The following is a 21,255-nucleotide window of genomic DNA, read 5'->3' as shown; positions in this document are numbered from 1 at the left end:
TCTATCTTCCCAAAACAAGATCTATTCACAGACCTAGGTCTATATGATATAAATTCTAGACTATTTATCAAATGACTTCCGACTATGGACTAAACTAAAGGGATGTAAACATTCGTAGTCCTATTGTATTTAGATAGATCTATCTAGATATCTAGGTCTAGATCTAAGACTCTTAAGTCTATAGTCAAGAAAAAATTAGATTGGACTGATGTTAGATATATTATTATAATTATATTATATGATGTTTTCACACGATAGCTTTAATTTAAGTTTAACTTTAAGTTACGGTTTGAGTCTACAGGACAGTACAGTCAGTAACACCGAGTAACAGTTCAGTTGAGTTAGACGACTTAGACTTAGTAAGTTAGTACTAAATAGTAAATACTAATATAATACTAGTAAGTAAGTACTGAGTTAGTGAGTAGTCAGTAGACTAGTCATTAGTCTATAGACCACTAGAACTTAGAACTAAGGGACTAGAGTAGAGTAGAGTAGTAACTAACTAAGTTTAGTAAGTCACTAGTTAGACTTACTGTCACTTACTCGAGACTTAGTCAATTAGACTAGACTGAGTAACTTACATCTATCGAACACCTTCGTTTTAAGGTACTTATTGAACACCCCATTGTATTTTTTAAAATTCTCCTTTATTTCGATGATTATGAAGAGACTAGTCCATTCATATTGTGCACCGTCCATTTCTTTATAGTTAAGTTATATTTAGTTTCATTTTCACCCGAGGATCATTTTTTTACTTATATTCAAAGTGCATTGGTAATATTGGTATAAAAATTTCACTTTTTTTGACCTCTTGGGAAGAGTGAAGTGAGTCTCGGGTTAAGGGTATTTTTTAATGCCAATGATGCTTCAGCTCAACAAAACCTATATAATACGCTTCTAATTAGGCTGAGAAATATTTGCAACTATTTTTTTGGTAATAGGCGATATTATGCCGCCCACGCCTGATCCGGTTCTTTCTGTGGTCCTACCGTAGACCATAGGCTCATAAACCTACCCTCCAAAGCTGTACCATCGCAAATTAATATTAAGCCGAAAAAAAAAATTTAGTTTTTACGGTTCCTTATTATTGCTGTAATAGAGGCAACGCCATATTGTTATGATGTTCTGGAGAGGAAGTAAAGAAAAAAATGTCACTGAACTATATATCGTTTGGAGCACTATATTATAGTTTAGGATTAGGTTAAGTAGGATCAAAATAAAAGGTTTACTGCTAGGTTTAGGGTTAGTTTAGAATAAGAATTAGGTAATAGAATTAGGGTTACGTTTAGAATTAGGTTTAGGGTTAGTATTTAGGTTTAGGTTTAGTACTAGGTTTAGGGAATTAAGTTTAGGGTTAGGTTTAGTATTTAGGTTTAGGGATAGGGTTAGTGCTAGGTTTAGGGTTAGGTTTAGTATTTAGGTTTAGGGTTAGTGCTAGGTTTAGGGTTAGGTTTAGTGCTAGGTTTAGGGTTAGATTTAAGGTTAGGGTTAGGCTTCACTAAACGTATTCTAAACCTAACCCTAATCCTAAAACTAACCCTAATTCTAAACCTAAACCTAACCCAAACCCCTAACCCTAAACCTAGCAGTAAAACTAACCCTAATTCTAAACCTAATCTTAAACCTAGCACTAAACCTAACCCTAAACCTAATTCTAACCCTAACCCTAATTCTAACCCTAATTCTAAACCTAATAATCCTAATCCTAAACCTAACCCTAAACCTAATTCTAACCCTAACCCTAATTCTAAACCTAATCCTAACCCTAAACCTAATTCTAAACCTAATCCTAAACCTAACCCTAAACCTAATTCCAACCCTAACCCTAAAGCTAGCACTAAATCTAAATTTTGATCATACTAAATTCCATCAAAATAATATATAGTTCAGTGATACTTGATCTTAGTTTATTGTTTTTTAAACTTCTGGGATGGAGAGTTACATCCTCTTAAGAACGTAGTAAACAAAATGGCGTATTTTTCATTACAACAATGATAAAAGAACTTGAAAACTAAATTTTTTTTTTTCGGCTTAATATTAATTTGCGATGGTACAGCTTTGGAGGGTAGGTTTAGGAGCTTATTGTCTACAGTAAGACCACAGAAAGAACCGGATCAGGCGTGGGCGGCATAATATCGCCTATTACCATTTTTTTAAAAGTGTCCTTTGCTACCTAAACATGAAAATTGAGGTTTAAAAAGGGGGTGTTCGATAATAGCTGTTTTTATATAAGCAATCTCATCTTCGTAAGATATCGAACACCATTTTAATGTTAAAAATAAACATCAAAGGGATATAACCCAAAGAAGACAAAATATTTAAATTATATATTTTTTAATTGTTATTTTTTTAAATAATGTAATGCAAAGTATATATATAAATTACCCATGTGTTACAATTTGTATCAGCTTTTTGTGGTTTACCGTAAATGTGCTATATTTTTCTAAGTAAATAGATTTACATTGAATATGCACTAATCGTACCCATTTTAAAAGCTTGATTTTATGACACATATAGTTTGATGCTATTATCATCGTTGTGATGACACAGAGACAATGAATATAGCGTATATCCAGTTGTTGTTTTTTTTATTTTCAGATGCCCCGTTCTATTAACTTCTGAATTATTTGTTATAAACTAATAAACAAATACCTAGCGCATGTGCTTGAATGGCTTGATGTGAAGAGATATTAAAAAAACGAAAGGGTTAAGGGGGAGGTATAGAATGTAGATATGGTATTTTGAAATAAAAATGTCTTTGGTAGGTAAAAAAAAAAAGGGGGGGGGGGAGAGAAACAGTCAAGACACTGTATCAAGAGATCATCAATAATTGATCGACCATTAAAATGTGACATCAGCCTCAAATACATAGTCAGTTGTGCTTCTCGATCTAGACGTGTGGCACGGGGTCTATAAAATTATATAGTTATAGTTATAATGTTTTTTGTTTGGTAATGCACAAATTGTAAGACAATTTTCCTTACGGATAATAAAGATTATTATTATTATTATTATTAAAGTATGATAAAGCTTTTAATGCGCTACAAAGACACTCCTTTGAAATAAATACTCAATACTTGACATGGCGTAAAAAGAAAATGATATAAATAAAAAAAAATATAGATTATAACACTTTTGAAACAACATACTTTTCACAAAATTTTAAGATTATAACACTTTTAAAACACCATACTTCTCGTGTGTTCGATAAGTTCTTAATATGTTCGATAAGATAAGATAAAGGTAAAACAGTGTTCGATAATTTAAGCTTTTGAAATCATCGACCTGACCCACTTTAACATCAAATATAAGTTTAACTTTGAGTAGTAATAAAATAAAAAATGCATACTTTTTAAGAAAAATGGATGAGGAGTTCATAGAGATACAATCAGTTTTTTTCTAGGTCTAATTTTTACGGAGATACACAAATTCAAACATAAAAAATGTCGGCGACTGAGCTTAACTTGTTCGATAAACGTAAGTTACTCTAGTTAATAATTAATAACTAATAATAGTATTTAGTAATAAGTTGGCAGAGTACTACTACTACTCTAGTTAACTCTAGTACTAAATCTAGTACTACTACTCATCTACTGTCTAGATTACTAGATATATTATTATAGTACTGGCTAGTACTAACTAGTCTCTCAAGACTCAAAGTACAAGACTTCAATCAAGTCACTTCAAGTTCAATTACATATTGACAATAAAGTAATATACTCATAGCATTGTCATAAGTCATACTCATATATATTATGATATAGATCTATGATATTACTGATCTAGACTCAGGTGAACTTTTAAAAGTTAATTAAGAGTTAGTTTTTAATTTTATTTTTACTAAATGTGTAGAGTAGATTTTTAGCTATACTATTAATATTATTAAGACATCTTCTAAGATAAATATTAAATTAGATATCTAGATAAATTTATTAAAATTTTAAATTACTAGACATTGACACACTAGCGGATCCAGAACTTTGGAGTGGGGGAGGGGACGATTTTTTTCCAAACCCTAACCCTAACACCCAGTAAACCCTAACCCTATGCATAAACGTGCGTACAGCATATATATATATATATATGAGGAAAAAAAGCTGTGTTTCTTAACCTTCTGTGAAAAAAAAACCCAGTCATGTTGAGGCCTTTCTCATGTAAGCTTGGGGTCTGGGGGAGCGCAGTAAGCACCCCAGTGGGGTTCAGACGAAGCCCCGACCTCAAAAGTGTTTTCTTGCATTTTTCACTGCAGAAACGCATTCTCCTGACATCAACAGCAGCTTATTATTCATCAGAGAGGTTCGGGGCAAAGCCCCGACGCCAAAAGCTCATTATTCATTGGTGGGGTTAGGGGTGAAGCCCCGACGCTAAAAGCGTTTTCTTGCATTCTTCACTGTAGTGATGCATTCTCCTGACATCTACAGCCTGTTATTCATTAGAGAGGTTCGGGGCGAAACCCCAAAGGTAAAAGCGTTTTCTTGCATTCTTCACTGTAGTAACGCATTCTCCTGACATCTACAGTTCATTATTCATCAGTGGCCAAAACTGTTTTCTCTCTTAAAAACTTGGTCCCTGGTTCTGCTATTCATTTATGTTTAATATATGTATGTATCACATTTGTTTCAGTACATAGCTTCAACTCTATATTTACATTTAGAGCTTAATTGCTCATACCCACTGAAGCTTCTATATGTAATGTATATATGTTGTCCACTTGTCATTATGAAAGATACACAATTAGATAGAGTCATTGCTATAAATTAAATTCTTATATCAAGTCGCCCCACCCCTATTCTTTTATGCCAAATGCAATCATTAGCAGAAATTATAAAAAGGAGCGAGGATTAATCGTTTTCACTCTATCGCCCCTCCCCTTTCCAGATGAAAACATGACGTTTTAAAATAGAATTGTCAAATATGGCGACAGAGTTTATGTAATTTCACATGAATTTTAAGAAAGACTTTGCTTTGGAAAAGTTAGAATTCATATGAAATTTTTCAGAATAAGAGTAACAATTGAGATGAGATCTAAACCCAAATAAATTTTACGTAGTCACCTTTTTCCAGCTTTTACCCATATCTGATATGTTTCTAGTTAAATAAATTTGGGACTCTAACTCACAATCTATACTTGAATCCTAAAAATTAAAAAAAAAAAATTTAGAGTAGGATCTAACTGGTGCACTTAATTTCTCCTCCCACTTCTGAAAGTTTTTTTGTTTAGAGCTTTGAATTATAGTTCTGTAACAAAACAAAGTTACAAACATGACTTTTGAACAAAATGTATCACTTACAAGTGAGCATTTTTTTAAAATATTATTTATCAATTTTTTTTTTCCAGCGGCAATCCTTAATTCATTAATTTTGTTCACAAACTATGATTTCTCCATAAAAGTAGGACCGCTCCCCCCCCCCCCCCACTCAAAGTGTTTAGGTGGAAACGGTAGTAGAGGTATGCCCCCCCCCCCCCAACCCTATCAGCCAAAGATTGGAATATCAATAACAAGCTACCATGCTAGCAAACTAATTTGGACCCCCCCCCCCCCCACTCGAAAGTTTAGGGGTGCAGGATAGGTGCCATCGCCCCCTCCCGACCCCACCAAATCATCCAACATACTAGTAGGGGTTGGGGGGGGGGCAAAATAATCTAAAAATAAGTTTAAATATAAATAAGTAGTATATATACGTAATAAATTCGTATATAAATTGTGTGAATTCTATACTAAAATTCAATCGCCCCTACCCACCCCCCGATCCGCCAGTGCATTGACATTAACATCAGTTGGTCATCATTAGTGCACATTTTATTTAGACTTTTTTTACTTGGTAGATTTGATTTATTTACAACAGATAATGAAAGCACAACATTAGGATTATTTACTTATTGCTAATACAACATTTACTGGGTAGTTAATATTTACTTTAAAATTACATCATAAATTCATATAATATTTGTACAACAGCTAGAAATACATAATTGACTTAACAAAAGATTTGCAATCTGCGTCTAGAAAACTAAAATGTAGGTCTTGAATTTCCTCTTGACAAAAATGTTAATACTTGTTATATTTGAGTTATATTCCTTTGTCGTTGTTAGTTATGTGTCCTTTGTTGTGAACAAGCTGTTCTGCGCAAGATAGCGTCATATGGTGTATGAATTAAATGTGTGCGGCCCAACTTCTACATTTGTTTGTTCTTCATCTTTTGTTTTGATACTTTAATACTAATCAACAAAAAAGACCTTAAGCAATATACCTGCAGTCTGTGTACCACCAGTCATGACTCTAACATTTATACATCACTCCCCTCCTTCCTCCCACAACCCAAACATGTCTAGAGTCTAGATGCAAATGATCTAAAAGGATTTTCTTTATAAGACTATTAATCTCCTCCCCCACTTTCAAGTTAGTGGGCATTTTTTCTCCGCCATCATAGAGAAAAACGGAACCTTATTATCAGAAATTTAAAGTGTGCACAAAACTAAGATTGTAATTTAAAAAAAAAAAACAACAACATAGGAATAAAGATGTAGGGATATTTTGCAGTGTCTGGCAGAACATTTTTACAAAAAAACGGTTCTTCTAGTATACAGTGCTTTACTTGTGAAAGCAATGGCAATGGTTTTATTGTAGTAACTTATCATTTAATTGAATATTATTTTATTAGATTATTTACTTATAAATTTAATCTAGAATATCCAGATTTTTATGATAAATGCTGAGTTATGCAAAGTTTTTTTTTTACTGAACTGAGGGCATTGTTAACTGTACATTTTCATTTTTCAGTGTTTCTGGTTCAAGTTCCGCTTTTATTTTTACATTTCTTTAAAGGAGTAAAAAAAAATGTTGTAAAGCTGTTTTCTATTTGTGACTTGGAAAGCATCTTAGAAGGGTGCAGACAGCATAAGGCAGCGATTCTCAACCTTTTAAGCTCGGCGACCCCTCTTTACAATCCCACACTCTGCCGCGCTGCGGATGAAATTCACTAATTTAATTTTTTAAAGAAATGTTTGTAATTTATAAGATATCATTTCTTTTCCTCAATGTGTTGTTTTAATGGCATTTATTGGCATCATTCTTTCCACCATTGTTGTAATGCTCATACATGTCCAGCATTAACCTTACAATTTTAATGGTCATAGCAGATTACTAAAATAATGCCCATTAGTTGAGTTAGAAAAATGTTAGGGTACACAATGGCAAGCTTAAATTAATATCCAAATGTAAATCTAGCTAGTTAACAGTAGATAAGATAGAACCATTTGAATTAGAATTGCTCAGTTTATCCATCTCCTAATTTCTATAACTTCCAAATTTGTCTTTATTTTAATATTATTATTATGTAAACTTCTCAGATGTAACACTTGAAAAAAGTTGTCAAAATATTTTTTTCTTATGATAAACAAAGTAAATTTTTTTAGTTTATATTCATAATACACTACATCATCCCAACATTTTAGTTTTAGGTCTTAAGTGATAAAAGAAAATATTAAAAGCATTTGTGGCTGACAAAAAAAAAAGATCACTTAAAAAAACAACACACACAAACAAGAGTGATAGTTCTATATATACTGATAACAAGCCCACTACAAAACAGCTTTAAATGAAAGGTGAAGGCTCAAATGAATAATGGCTGATATGAGTTTATCAGCCCTGCATTAATTAACACAAAAACGAAAACAAATACCTATTCCTTACTCCTATTGTAGGCTTAATAGATGATGTCATATTTGCAGTCCTATTAAAAATATTTAAAAAGATATAAAACAAATTTTTTAAAATTTTAAATATATATATTAATAACAGACTTGTAAAGCTATTAATTTGCAAACGAATCACAAAAATAAATCAATTTAAAAAAAATGAAACAGGTTAGCTGTACTTTATCTGTCCTCAAACATATAAAAATGACAATTTACTCTTTGTCAGTCTTTGATTATCTTAGAAAACTGTCACAGTTTCATCCTTTGATGTATACATTAAAGTGAATGCTTAAACAATTTATCACAGTAGGTTAAGAAAGATAATTTTATTGAATCACCACTATTACTGCTATTTCATAAGTGAAAAGTGGTAGAAAATTTTTAGAGTAAGCAAAGAAAGCTATAACCAAAACAATGTGACCATAAATGGTTTGGTGACAATAAATTAATTGATATATATATATGATTCACTGTTCATAATTTTATTAAGATTAAAGGAGATAAAATCATTTGGCAAAGAGCGCTGCAAAAATATTTGTATTAAATCCAATTTCATAAGATGCTCTGACAAGAAAAAAAGAAAGAGGATATTTCTGAAGTAAATATAGAATTAAAAGTGAAACAAATAGAATGACTTTGTAAATATTTTGAATCAATAAGTTATCGATATTTCATATAAGTAATGAGCATTTCATATATTTATGATAAGAAGAAAAATCAAAATAATTTTCTTTTTTTTTTTTCAGTGTACAATTGATTTTAAAACAATAAGCCAGAATTTTGTAAGTTCAGTCGTAAATAACTATATCTTTTAATTAACATTCTATTGTTTCAGTTTTTTGAGTTATATAAAAAGAAAGAAAAAATTGTTGCATTTTATGTCTCGCAAAATCCTTGATACACATCTGCATCAGGTTGGGCATCTAAACACCAGATGTAGCGGTATTGTCACCTTTCTACTTCTACTTCTATTGTGTGTGCCGTCTGCAATCCAGAATGCTCCATTTAGGCTTGCTCTTCATGTAGAAATATCAAGTGCGTCATTCTTCCAACCATAGAGAATATCTTGTAAGTCGACCTTGTAGCAGTCTGTGAACATTTCCAAGCCAGCTTTGGTCTTGCTTTGTATAATGCTTTATAAAAGCCAAACTTCTGGCATGCAGCAGACAGTCTGTCAACCAGGGTTTGAAGCTGAGTAGCAGATTCAGCAACAGTATCATCAGCATAGAAGAGCTCCCTGAAGAGCTCACTGATGAATACCTTTTTAACTTTGGTTTTTGCCTCAATCTGGATACATTGAAGAGATTTCCAGAGGATCTTTTATGAAGAAATACATCTTTATTGAAGTAGTTGTAAACATAATACAGTAGGCAGGAAAAGAATATACCAGAGTAGGTGCAAGCACATTTCCCATGTATCGGTGCTGATATCAAAAGATGTTGATTGGGATCCATTAAATTTTACTATGCGTTTTGTTTCCTCATGAAAAGATTGAATGAACTTTGTTAGTTTGGGAGGGCATTCTATTTTTCTTAGGAATTTGAAAAGTTCACTTGTGCTGACCATGTCAAAAGCTTTCATCTGATCAGCAAATAGAAGGGGCCTCTCTCTCTCTCTCTCTGGAAAAAAAAAGAAGTAAATCATTTAAAAAAAAAAAGTGTTATGAAATGTTCCTTATGGCATACATTGTATGTTTAATCTAATGGATTCTGATAAAAATTATTCTGTACCATAAATGGAGTTTACTTTGTACTGATAGTCAACACTTTTGAAGTATTTACAAAAAAATAAATACAAATAACAATGTTGTTGTTTTTTTATGTTTCATTTTTTAGCAGCTCATTTGCATTTTAAATGTACTGTTTATGTTGTTTTTTCAGTGAACCAAAACAATGAGTGATATTTCAAGATCTCATGAATATTTAAGCTTCAGAAGCACCATTCCACAGAGGAAGGTCAGTCGACAGTAGGACAATATAATGTTTATTTAAAGGAAAGTTGAATATTAAATATTTTGTCAGTGTAAAAAAATGCTTTAGAAAACAGTGATCCTTCCCTCTTTAGTCATCTGAATTTAATAATTAACATGTTGAAGCTTCAAGATAAAACAAAAACTTGCAGTTTTTTAACACAAAGGATCAAATAGCCCTTTATGAGTAGACCATAATTTGAGACAATAAACAAAATATGCTCTGAAATGAGTATACATTGCAATCTGTAAATGACAGGTTGAATGTCAATGAACGTTGAATATTAGAGACTGATTGAATGGTGTAATACTGGGTTCTTACTTCCTGAAGTGCTCTAGACACGTAACGAGACAAACACTATACGACTGACTCAAGTCCGTTCAGCAGACAACATGAAGATTTTATTTACAACATAATAATAATATACTGCACTCCTTGTTAGTGCTACAAGTCTGGTAATAATGATCCTATCCGCATAACAGCGGTATCAAAAGTAACCAATACGTTAACAACAAATCACGTCCGCATCTCAGCGGGTAACAATAAGAACAATTACTACTAGTGACACTGGAGCTTCAACTATAGATATCCATTGAAATACGAATAATACCTTAATATCCAATAAGCACATAATTAAATCAACTCTCAAATATAATTAATCAACAATGACTAGTACATCGACTTTCATGCTATATGCATATATATACAAGTGTCCAGGAATAAACGTCCAACCTTCCTGTACCGGGAGCAAGACCTTACTGACTTGACTTGACTTGACTCAAAGTCAACTTTGTTCACTCTACTTCCTGTTTTCTACATCAGGAATTCCACGTGTCTTTTAAACTATTAACATGACATGAACTTAAGATCATGCAATGTCAACTAAGACTGTGACATTACGCCCTTTCCCTCAAAAAAAAGATTTTGAAAAAATCTTTTAAAATTTAAGTAATAATACTATTATATGTATAGTCATATCTTTTGAGAGAAAAATAATCTATACAAATGTACAATGTGTTCTACAATCTCTTGCACATGTCTTATCATGCTATCAAAAAATTTATTTTGATGAGACTAATATATGGTCTCATTTGACCTTACAATATTTGAAAAAATATTTGTCTGTGTAGACAATACTCATAGTTGTCAACATTATTTGAAAAAGCAAGTGTTTTGTTTTTGTTTTTTTTACACAAAATTTCAAAGTAAATTCTCAATTCATCAAAAGAATGCTTTCAATATTAATTTTACAACAGAGTGAGCAGCCGTGAAAAATGCTCGTATACTAATATACTTAGTTTATCCAATCAGGTTACATGGTCAAATGAAAAATATTGACAATGTTCTTTAAAATAAATCAATGCAAGTGAAATATATCTATAATAAATATTTATGTTGTCTCAATGGTTTGTGTACGAAAATAATGACAATGTTTTGACAATGCAACTAAATCATGAAAGTCAAGAAAATATATTCTTCAATGATGATATATGAGGAACATATCTAAATCATCAAAGTCATAAGCATATTAAAGCATGAAGGTCGTTATCATGATATTCATTTGGCTCATATGTCTTGCTGTGAGCTCAAGTTGGTTTAACAAATGTATAAGTTACAATCTTCTCTCAAAAAATGAATAAGCTTTTCACATTATGTAACATCAAATATATTACTTCGAGCCATTAATAGTGCTCCAATAGTCTTCATCAATCAAATACAATGTTCTTTTCAAAAATCAAATATATTACTTTGAGCCATTAATATTGCTCCATTAGTTTTCTCATATCCATTCAATATTCTTCTCAAAATTAGTGTTATCATCACATAATATCAAATATACTGCATGAGCCATCAATAATGCTCCAATAGTTTTCTCATTAAATACAATCTTCTCCTCAAAAAGTCTGTGTCTACATCACACATCATCAAATATATTACTTCACGAGCCATCAATAATGCTCCAATAATTTTCTCATATTAAATACAATCTTCTCCTCAAAAAAATCAGTGATTACATCACACATTATATATATTACTTCACGAGCCATCAATAATGCTCCAATAGTTTTCTCATATTAAATACAATCTTCTCAAAAATTCAGTGATTACACCACACATCATCAAATATATTACTTCACGAGCCATCAATAATGCTCCATTAGTTTCTCATATTAAATACAATCTTCTCCTCAAAAAATCAGTGATTACATCACACATTATATATATTACTTCACGAGCCATCAATAATGCTCCAATAATTTTCTCATATTAAATACAATCTTCTCCTCAAAAAAATCAGTGTCTACGACACACATCAAATGTATTGCTTCACGAGCCATAAATAATGCTCCAATAGTTTCTCATATTAAATACAATCTTCTTTTCAAAAAATCATTGTTTGCATTGCATGTCATCAAGTATATCGTTTCAAGCTATGAATTAAGCTCAAATATTCTTCAAAACTGATATGTGGGAAAATAAATTCATCAGTGAAGATCAATGTCACAATCAAATCTATACAATTTACAAAGATTATGTACATTTGAAAAAATGAAAAATACATTTCAATAAATAATGTCACATACTCAGGTTCTAATATGACTGAGTGCTGTTCAAATGGACTCGTATGAAAAATAATTTACACATTTGCAAAAATGTGAACACATGACCTTCTGAAGTGTCATGTGTACTAATACAATCAAAGTTATATGTAGAATATGGCATCAATAGATTCAATGGATGAGTAATCAATAATGACAAGTGTTGTGTCAAAATGTATAACCACAAAATATGTACATGAGCTCAAAAAAATAAAGTTCTAATCAAGTGATAGTATATATGTACACAATAGTATTATTTCAAATATATCTTTGTAACATGTTATATGTGCAGTGAAAAAAATGAAATGAAAAAAATAAATTAATGAGCGAATAAAGAGATAAATTAAAGGATAAGTGACAAACACAAAAACAATATAGATAACAATACAGTCTGCTTTAAAAGAAATCAATAAATAGAAGAGTTTGACAGGAGAATCACAGATGTGTAAATACAAGACTTACACAAACAAACAATATGAATACGAAGAGAAATTACACTCACAATTGTACAAACATAACTATATACGACTAAACAAAAAATTTCTAAATGATCTAGAAGTCCCTACCGAACAAGGCTGGTCTACTCTGACCTTATTAGGACTAGGAGAACAAAAAGAAAATCCCTAAAGATTCCTATCAGATGAAGTGAAATGGAACGGAACAAATAAATTGTGCCGCTTCAGTCTCAAAACATAAGACAGACCCACGCCGACCGCCCTTTAAGGTAACAAATATCAAAAATGAAAAACAATTTAATATGGTTCCAAGAGTTATCAATCACTAACTCTATATATAATCAACTTCAATTACTGCTATACCACAGCAAAATCAATGTACTTTATTAATCAAATGAATATATTCAATCCTTAATTATAACTTACAGGCTTTCTTTTGTAGACTGACGTAGATTAATCCTCTCTTGTAGCTTGTCAAATACAAATACAGCTTGAGTAGTTCAATAATAATCCATGGGTAAGGTAACTAAGTAATCCGATTGAGAATACACCTCAATGTGAGCATCAAAGTAGTAGTAAAATAATCCAGTCATATGCCATAAGATGGCTCAAATGCTCAAGTAATGTCAAAAATATTTCCACTTGACCTTTACAATTAACACAAGTCCAACAGGTAATCCAAATAATCCAAAAAGATAATCCAAAAGGTAGGTGTAGTAATGCAGGCACGTGTTATTTCTTCAGCGTACAACGATGACTAGGAGAGCGCCAATAGGTACAAGTTAGTCCGACTTCAACGTCAAAGATCAATAATCCAAAAGTGCTTGAACATTCGTATAAATAATCCAATAAATCCAACAGTACCTAAGTGGAAGACTTCAGCTTAGATAATCCAAATATGTAAAGTCTCTGAAAAAACAGAATGACCATAAGTGAACAGAGGTCTAAATGGAGAACCTTCTGTATAGCAATGTAAGGTGAAACCTCGACAATGCAAGAGCGTGTCAAAAGTTGGTGACGAGCGCTCACGTGGAAACGATGTATCATCTGTCTTCAGGCGACGCCTTGAATTTTTCACCCACACAAATGTATCAGCTGTCTTCGAGCGACGCCTTGAGTTTTTCACCCACACAAATGTATCAGCTGTCTTCGAGCGACGCCTTGAGTTTTTCACCCACACAAATGTATCAGCCGTATTCGGTTTCTGCCGGTGGTGATGTCACGCCGTGCTAAATCTCAAGATGTCGACAATAGTGGAGAAATAGGCATTGACCAGGTTTAAATATACAAGCTATTGATGTTAAGTTCGAATTGGTCAATGATAAAGTGGACTCTAGTAAATACGGGTCAGGTCGACCGGTGAAAAAGTGTAGGCTCAGGTTAGTTCAATGATGATCTACTTGAATACTTGTGACTGGTTTCGCTTGAGTGGTGTTTGAGTTGAGTCCGTGCGTGTCTAGCACACAACATACTGGCTACCAAAAATGTAAATGACAGGTTGAATGTCAATGAACGTTGAATATTAGAGACTGATTGAATGGTGTAATACTGGGTTCTTACTTCCTGAAGTGCTCTAGACACGTGACGAGACAAACACTATACGACTGACTCAAGTCCGTTCAGCAGACAACATGAAGATTTTATTTACAACATAATAATAATATACTGCACTCCTTGTTAGTGCTACAAGTCTGGTAATAATGATCCTATCCGCATAACAGCGGTATCAAAAGTAACCAATACGTTAACAACAAATCACGTCCGCATCTCAGCGGGTAACAATAAGAACAATTACTACTAGTGACACTGGAGCTTCAACTATAGATATCCATTGAAATACGAATAATACCTTAATATCCAATAAGCACATAATTAAATCAACTCTCAAATATAATTAATCAACAATGACTAGTACATCGACTTTCATGCTATATGCATATATATACAAGTGTCCAGGAATAAACGTCCAACCTTCCTGTACCGGGAGCAAGACCTTACTGACTTGACTTGACTTGACTCAAAGTCAACTTTGTTCACTCTACTTCCTGTTTTCTACATCAGGAATTCCACGTGTCTTTTAAACTATTAACATGACGTGAACTTAAGATCATGCAATGTCAACTAAGACTGTGACACAATCTAATGAGCTAAACTTCTCCTAGGATAAAAGCATGCACCAGTACCAGTTACAGACATACTGGGTACACTAACGAGTGATTCTGACACACCACAAAGACAGTATGTTTTTCATAAACAAATTATGATCACAGTCTTTACCAGTCATAACTATAAGACAACGTAGGATACATTTTACTTATAAGTTTGAGTAAGATTGCAGTTGTACTGAATATTTTGAATAGTTGTTGCTAATTGTGAGATCATCTAGCAGCAAAGCAAATAATTAAATTTAGCTCATCATTTGTGCTTACACAAGAAAATTGCTAATAATACCAATGTAGTTGTACTAAACTAATTGTAAATTATTTATTCTCAGATTATAGTAGATGATGACAATAGCAAAGAGTGGACTTTATATGAAGCAGGGCCTAAAACAGTCAAGAGTCCCCTTATTTGCTTCCCTCCAGCAAGTGGTACTGCAGATGTTTATTTCAGACAAGTGTTAGGACTTTCAGCTTTAGGATATAGAGTTATAGCTGTAAGTTACTCTTTATAATTACTTATTACTGAGGGATTTTTCATTCTTTGAAAATGTTCATTAATTATACTTAAAAAGACATTTAAAATAGGTATTTGTTTCACTGGTAGCTAGCTTTCGAATATCGAAGCTTATCTTTCCATTTTATTTTTCTTTAATATTATATAGGCCTATATTTAATACTTTAATTATAATAAAATTATAAAGTAGTAGCCAAAATATCTTATTGACAATATATTATTAGCTTTTTTATGTAATGTAACAAAATTCATTTTTTTTGTATACTTGTATATTGACAACTAGGTGGAGTATCCTATATACTGGACAATGAAGGAGTTTGTAGAAGGCTTCAGGAAGCTACTTGATCATCTAGTATTGGATCGGGTGACTATTCCAAAACTTTGTGTTTTTACTTATTTATTTTGAAATGGTGGCTAGTTAGTAAATCACTCTGCTGTCATGCTAAAGGTTGCTAGTTTAAGTGCTGATAACATATTGATAGTACTTCCATGGTGCGTATATGTGGGTAGGACTAAATTTTAGAAGGGTTTGCCCTTATAGGACAGTTTCATGCTGGGAACTATCATCTTTAAAAACTGCTATAATTCACTTACTAAACATTGTGTGGTATTTGGGGAGATTTATGATTCCAGCTGTTCTGTTGAAAGACAAAAAAAAAAAAAGAATTAAATTAAAAATTAAAATTTACTTTTTTTTAAAATGTGTTACTGATCCTTTATTTTTCAATTGATATGTTGTTTAAGACATTTTTCTATTTCGTTTGTTTTTATATCAGGTTCATATTTTTGGTGCATCACTTGGGGGATTTTTAGCTCAAAAGTTTGCTGAACATAGCTGCCGGTCACAGAGAGTAGCATCTTTGATTTTATGCAATACCTTTTATGATACCACTATATTTCAGCAAACAAATTCAGCACCTACGTAAGTAGAAAACTTTTAATGCTAAAGCCATCAAATTAAATTAATTGAAGATTATGGCTACAAATGTTCAAATGTGCCATTGATAAAAAAACTTAATTTTTTTTAAATCAGCTTCTGGATGATGCCTGCAGTTTATCTGAAGAAAATGGTGATGGGAAGTTTTGAAAGAAGAGCAACAGAACCAGAAATTGTGGACTCCATAGATTTTATGGTTGAAAAAGTATTTTTTTTTCTAATAACATTATAATTTTTTTAATGCTTAAAATGATTACATCTTTAGCAATATCAAACTATCAGAAATATAAGTAAAAGTTTATTTTTATTAGCTGTGACCTTTATTATCAATATATTGTATATGTATCTCTTACATTACACACCAGCTGCACCAGTTAATTTGTTCCCATGCTTTATATTGTTAATTATGGCCAGAACATTCCATTCTTTTTTTTTTTTTAAACTTCCAATAAATGGGTCACATTTTAATGATCCCTTTAACATACTTATTAGCTCGTGAATTATTGTATCTGATATTATGAAATGTAACGGCTGGCTCTCTTTCCTTCGTTCTCTATGGACCCACCACATTTTTTTTTCTTCCTGTGCATCATAATTTCTCTGACATAAACTTTTGATTTGATTTGGAATGACTGGCTTTGTAGCCCCCATGTGCACATGTCTTAAGTCTGTGAATTCTATAACACACACATACACACACCCCACCCCCCACACACACCCCCGGACAAAAATGTAGTCCTATGTACAATCTCTGACTTTTCTTCAGCTACTCAATTCAAAATTGAAATATTTTTTATACTCTATGTTGCAGTTGTGTCTTAGTGGTAAAAGGAACCTGCCGAGTAAAAAATTTTATGCGAATCCATTTGATAATTTTAGTGATCTTTTAAATACATAAGTACAACTCATTTTAGGAATATATAGAAGATTTAAGTAAGGAAAGTTCTTATGAAAGTATTCAAAAATTATTTTTGTAATGAAATTATATGAAACAGACTGATTATATCGCTCTTCTTTTCTCCATCTCTCTTTCGTTACCCTTCTGCCTTTCCATAAGAACATTTACTTAAGTTTAAACAAAATTGTTGTAACTAACATTTTAATAAACTTTGTATTAGAATTGAACAAGTTTTTTATATTTTCCCAGTTAGATGGTATGTCTCAACAAGCACTTGCTTCCAGACTGACATTGAACTGCATGAATTGCTATGTTGAACCACAAAAACTGAGAGATGTAGATATTCTTTTGATGGATGTAAGCCACTGGATGAAATGAATAGCTTTTTTGTTTAAAACATTAACATTTTATTCTTTATTGAAACAAAATTCTTTTTTATGTTTATTTGTTAAGTAGTCAATATTTTTTTTTAAATATTGTACAAAGTCTCATACATGTTTTTAACACCTTGTTAATCTTTCTTGACCAGGTATTTGATGAATGTGCTCTGTCATCGGGTGTGAGGGAAGAAATGTGTAAATGTTATCCAGAAGCTAAAAGAGCACATTTAAAAACAGGGGGAAATTTTCCATACCTAAGTAAAAGTACAGAGGTTAATGTCTTTCTTCAGGTAATGATTTCTTGAATATCAAAAGACAATTAGTAATTATTTTATAGCATCAAGATTTAAAAAAACAACTCTTTTTATATTTGCTTTGAAATACAATAATATTTTACATAATGTATATATCAATTCAAAGTTGTATTAATTCATAAAATTTCTCTCAACAGATTCATCTACGCAAATATGATATGGGCCCTTATAGAGCTCGTGAACTAACAGAAAATGAATTACAATTATTATCTGAGGCAGATGGTACATTGAATAAATCTTCGTAATGTGATACATTTTGTATATAAATAAATAATTTTTTTTTTTTTACTATAAAAAAAGCTGAAGTCGAGATTTTCATGAAAAGATTTTCCTATTTTAAAATAAAATAGACCAGGTTAAATGTATAACAACCGCATGATGTACTGTCTCTTCTTTAAGTTATTTGTAATTTAAGAAATGCTAAATTTTTCAAATAATTTTTTTTTGAAATTATCTACTAATGTCTAAAAAACTGAGTTGCAAAGCATGAAGTCAATTTGACCATTAATAATTTCTAAATGCCAAGTGTGGCTATTAAGCTTTTCTTTTCCTTGTCTAAACTATCAACATTTGTAACTCCCCTATATATATATTTCCACCATTTCCTTTAAGTATAGATCAGATATTTTAACCATTAATAATTTCAATGCTAAAAAGTAAAGTATATATAGTTATATTAGTGTCTAAGAGCAAGAGTAATACTCTGATGGTATTCCCCACTTGTTAGGCTACCTGTTCACTAGCTTTATAAATTAGTTTACAGTTTACACCAAATATAATAAATAATAGAAAATTATTATTAATTTTTGTTTGTTTGTGTTGCTGCTTACCTAATTTAGAAGGCCAGTAGTAAGCTTAGACAAATCTAGGACCTGTGTAGTCTTCAAAAATCAACTTCAATAGAACTAATGCTATAAGTAGAACTAGTCAAATCATTTAAATAACTTTAACTTATTATCTATTACAGCTGCTAACTATTCATGGAAGCATATGCATTAAAAATATGTTTCTGTTTGAAATTTTTTTTATTACAGTGAGTAACATTTAAGTTTCATTCAATTTCTTTGGTTCAGTTCAATGGATTTTCTTAAAAGACTGTCTTCTTAGCTGAATTATTTGATCTTTCTTGTTTTATTAAGGTGATTATGATTTTGCAACTTTATTACTGTATTATCTTTTTTGAAATTACAAATTTAATTTGCATTTGAATAAACATTTTAAGTTTGTTGAATGACTTTTTTTTTTCATTTTTGTTTATAGAGCCATAAGGTAATTATGCTTTTACAGCTTTTTATGTTTTACTTATACTGCACTATAAATCATTACAGTACCTTCTATGTTTCAGAGCAACTTTATTTCTGATAATACTCATAGTTTGAGCATATTTCATTGAACATTCCTGTTGTAAAGTATCACCACTTCACCTGTGTATGAAGTAACTTGTTTTTTTTTTTACTTGTATTCAATTTTAAAATGATTGTTAATAGATATCTAAAAATTTATTTCTCTAAGATGAGCTTTAAAATTGAAGTACCTGAATAGACAATAAATTAGTTTTGCTGGTAGCTGACATTTGATAATCATGTCAATTAAATATTTCTTTGCTTGTAATCTAATCAAGAACCTAGTTCTTGAGGGATAAATAGATTCACCTTTTTGTTTTTTTCAAGTAAAATTTTACTGTTACATTAGAACAATTTTTCATGGAACTAATATAATTCCTCATTTTATTTTAACAAAGATATATATGATGTTTACTTCATGTTGGTAGCACATTACCTTGTCAGCTTACTTCATTTGACATCCTATGCTCCAATGTTTCTTGTGATGTTATTACATACATGCTATACTATGTTGTGGTTCAGATTGTGACCACTTCTCCATTATTCTTTCACATCTTTTACACTTAATTCTATTTAAAGTGTAAAAGGTTTTAGCTTTAAATAAATATATGGTCATTGTTTTTTCCCACCATTACCTGGTATTGTTACCCAATGGAAAATAAAATCCATTCATCTTGTTGACATTGTTTTTGCTAATATTGTTATAAAACAGATTTTATGTTCCAGCATTTATCATATACAGTCGTTCCTTCAAAAAAAAAAGAATGTTATTTTTTAACTTTGTTTAATATACGTCTAGAAGTCCTCAAGAATGAAATGTTTTTGTGAGGGAAAGCTCTGTTTGAGTCAAATTAATAAGAGACTAGCATTCTAAAATCTAATGTGCAAACAAAAATACTTTTTTTTTTATATATTCATTGCCATATGGTTACTATTTTGTTTATTTCTGGTTTATTAAAAATAAAAAAATGAATTAAAAATTACATTAAGCCATTCATAGACAATTAAAATTTTACTGACTTTTTAAAAGAACTTTGATTTGATGTAAATTTTATGCCAATGATTTTTTAAAATGATATTAAACACTTAGCTGTCATTGACTGCTGTTGATTTTATTCTGTCTGTCACATCTAGATATTAAATAAAAGCCTTATTTAAAGTCTGATTTCACCATCTTCTTTAGAATGCTTGAAATAGGTGAGGATACATTCAACCTCTTTTATTTTATACTATATGCTTATTGTAAGTGCATATATTATTTTATTATAAAACAAAATTTCGTTTGAAGTTTTGGTTTGCAAATTATTTTCTCCAAAACTAAATTCAGTATTATAAATTCAAAGTCACTGTCAATTTCACTTTCTCAAAATAGGTGTAAAGACTATTTAGGATTCTCCATAAGTATGTCAATTAAATCATCTAATTTTTTTCTGAAAACACAAGCTGTAATTGGAATAGTTAATGGATTTCAATTTTCTTGTGCTTGATTTGTTATTAAAAAAATAAATTGTTTTTTTTTTCATTGCACTACAATACTTGACTTCATCATCAGGTATACAGATTGAGTAACATGAAATCACTGTTATGCCATATGAACAGCCTTTTTTATGTACATGCAAAAATTAATATTTTTTGACTTTTCAAAGTCAATTGATACTAATGCTTCAATCAATAAACATTACAATATTACAAGGAAATAATGCTTTATTGTTCACTTCTTATGTAAGTGTTTTAATGCATAGAAATTTAAAGTATGGAGAAACTATTATTGTGTTTTGATTTAAACAAAAAATACTAAAATGATATCGACTTCAAGTCTCAAAATTAAAGAAGAATGCTTTATTTTTACATTACCTAGATCAACATGTTGACACATCTGATGACAGTCATATTTTTTTGTTGCTAATGGTCTATTTAAGTTCTTTTATGTGAGTCTCTAATGTTTGCATTGCAGTTCTTCAGCTGTTAGGCCAGTTGCACTCT

At 31.0% G+C, this 21,255-nt stretch overlaps 2 protein-coding genes across 11 annotated transcripts in view; one reads left to right on the top strand and one right to left on the bottom strand.

Annotated features, from left to right (window-relative positions):
• The window catches only part of LOC106079701 (O-phosphoseryl-tRNA(Sec) selenium transferase-like), a 73,001-nt gene extending 71,784 nt beyond the window's left edge, over nt 1-1,217 (bottom strand). The window contains exon 1 of the mRNA XM_056045412.1: nt 1,016-1,217. The gene's annotated coding sequence lies outside the window, so the exon portion shown is untranslated. The remainder of the gene's footprint in view (nt 1-1,015) is intronic.
• On the top strand, nt 73-20,972 carry LOC106052287 (maspardin-like). 10 transcript variants are annotated; one of them, XM_056045447.1, is made up of 11 exons: nt 73-359; nt 3,602-3,711; nt 8,446-8,481; nt 9,580-9,654; nt 15,219-15,380; nt 15,684-15,764; nt 16,177-16,322; nt 16,434-16,542; nt 17,485-17,592; nt 17,765-17,905; nt 18,067-20,972. In XM_056045447.1, exons 4-11 carry the CDS (start codon nt 9,592-9,594, stop codon nt 18,172-18,174), a joined length of 918 nt encoding a protein of 305 aa, XP_055901422.1. In that variant the 5' UTR covers nt 73-359; nt 3,602-3,711; nt 8,446-8,481; nt 9,580-9,591; the 3' UTR covers nt 18,175-20,972. The 10 variants fall into 10 exon arrangements, with proteins under 10 accessions (XP_055901422.1, XP_055901458.1, XP_013063084.1 ...); XM_056045453.1 differs by lacking the exon at nt 73-359 and adding an exon at nt 3,398-3,477; XM_056045483.1 differs by lacking the exon at nt 3,602-3,711 and having other exon boundaries at nt 16,434-16,533.
• The last annotated feature ends 283 nt before the right edge of the window (nt 20,973-21,255 follow it).

The sequence above is a fragment of the Biomphalaria glabrata genome, chromosome 1 (genome assembly GCF_947242115.1).
Source record: "Biomphalaria glabrata chromosome 1, xgBioGlab47.1, whole genome shotgun sequence".
In the NCBI taxonomy this organism is placed as follows: domain Eukaryota; kingdom Metazoa; phylum Mollusca; class Gastropoda; family Planorbidae; genus Biomphalaria; species Biomphalaria glabrata.
The sequence above is the reverse complement of the archived record's forward strand: the minus strand, read 5'-3'. Positions and strand labels throughout refer to the sequence as shown.

What these genes read in the sequence shown, in the direction of transcription:
- LOC106052287 (XM_013207630.2), top strand. Translation starts at nt 9,592, where the DNA reads ATGAGTGATATTTCAAGATCTCATGAATATTTAAGCTTCAGAAGCACC. An exon ending in TAGGATATAGAGTTATAGCT is followed by an intron (nt 15,381 to 15,683) that starts GTAAGTTACTCT and finishes ATTGACAACTAG; the next exon opens with GTGGAGTATCCTATATACTG. An exon ending in AGGTTAATGTCTTTCTTCAG is followed by an intron (nt 17,906 to 18,066) that starts GTAATGATTTCT and finishes TTCTCTCAACAG; the next exon opens with ATTCATCTACGCAAATATGA.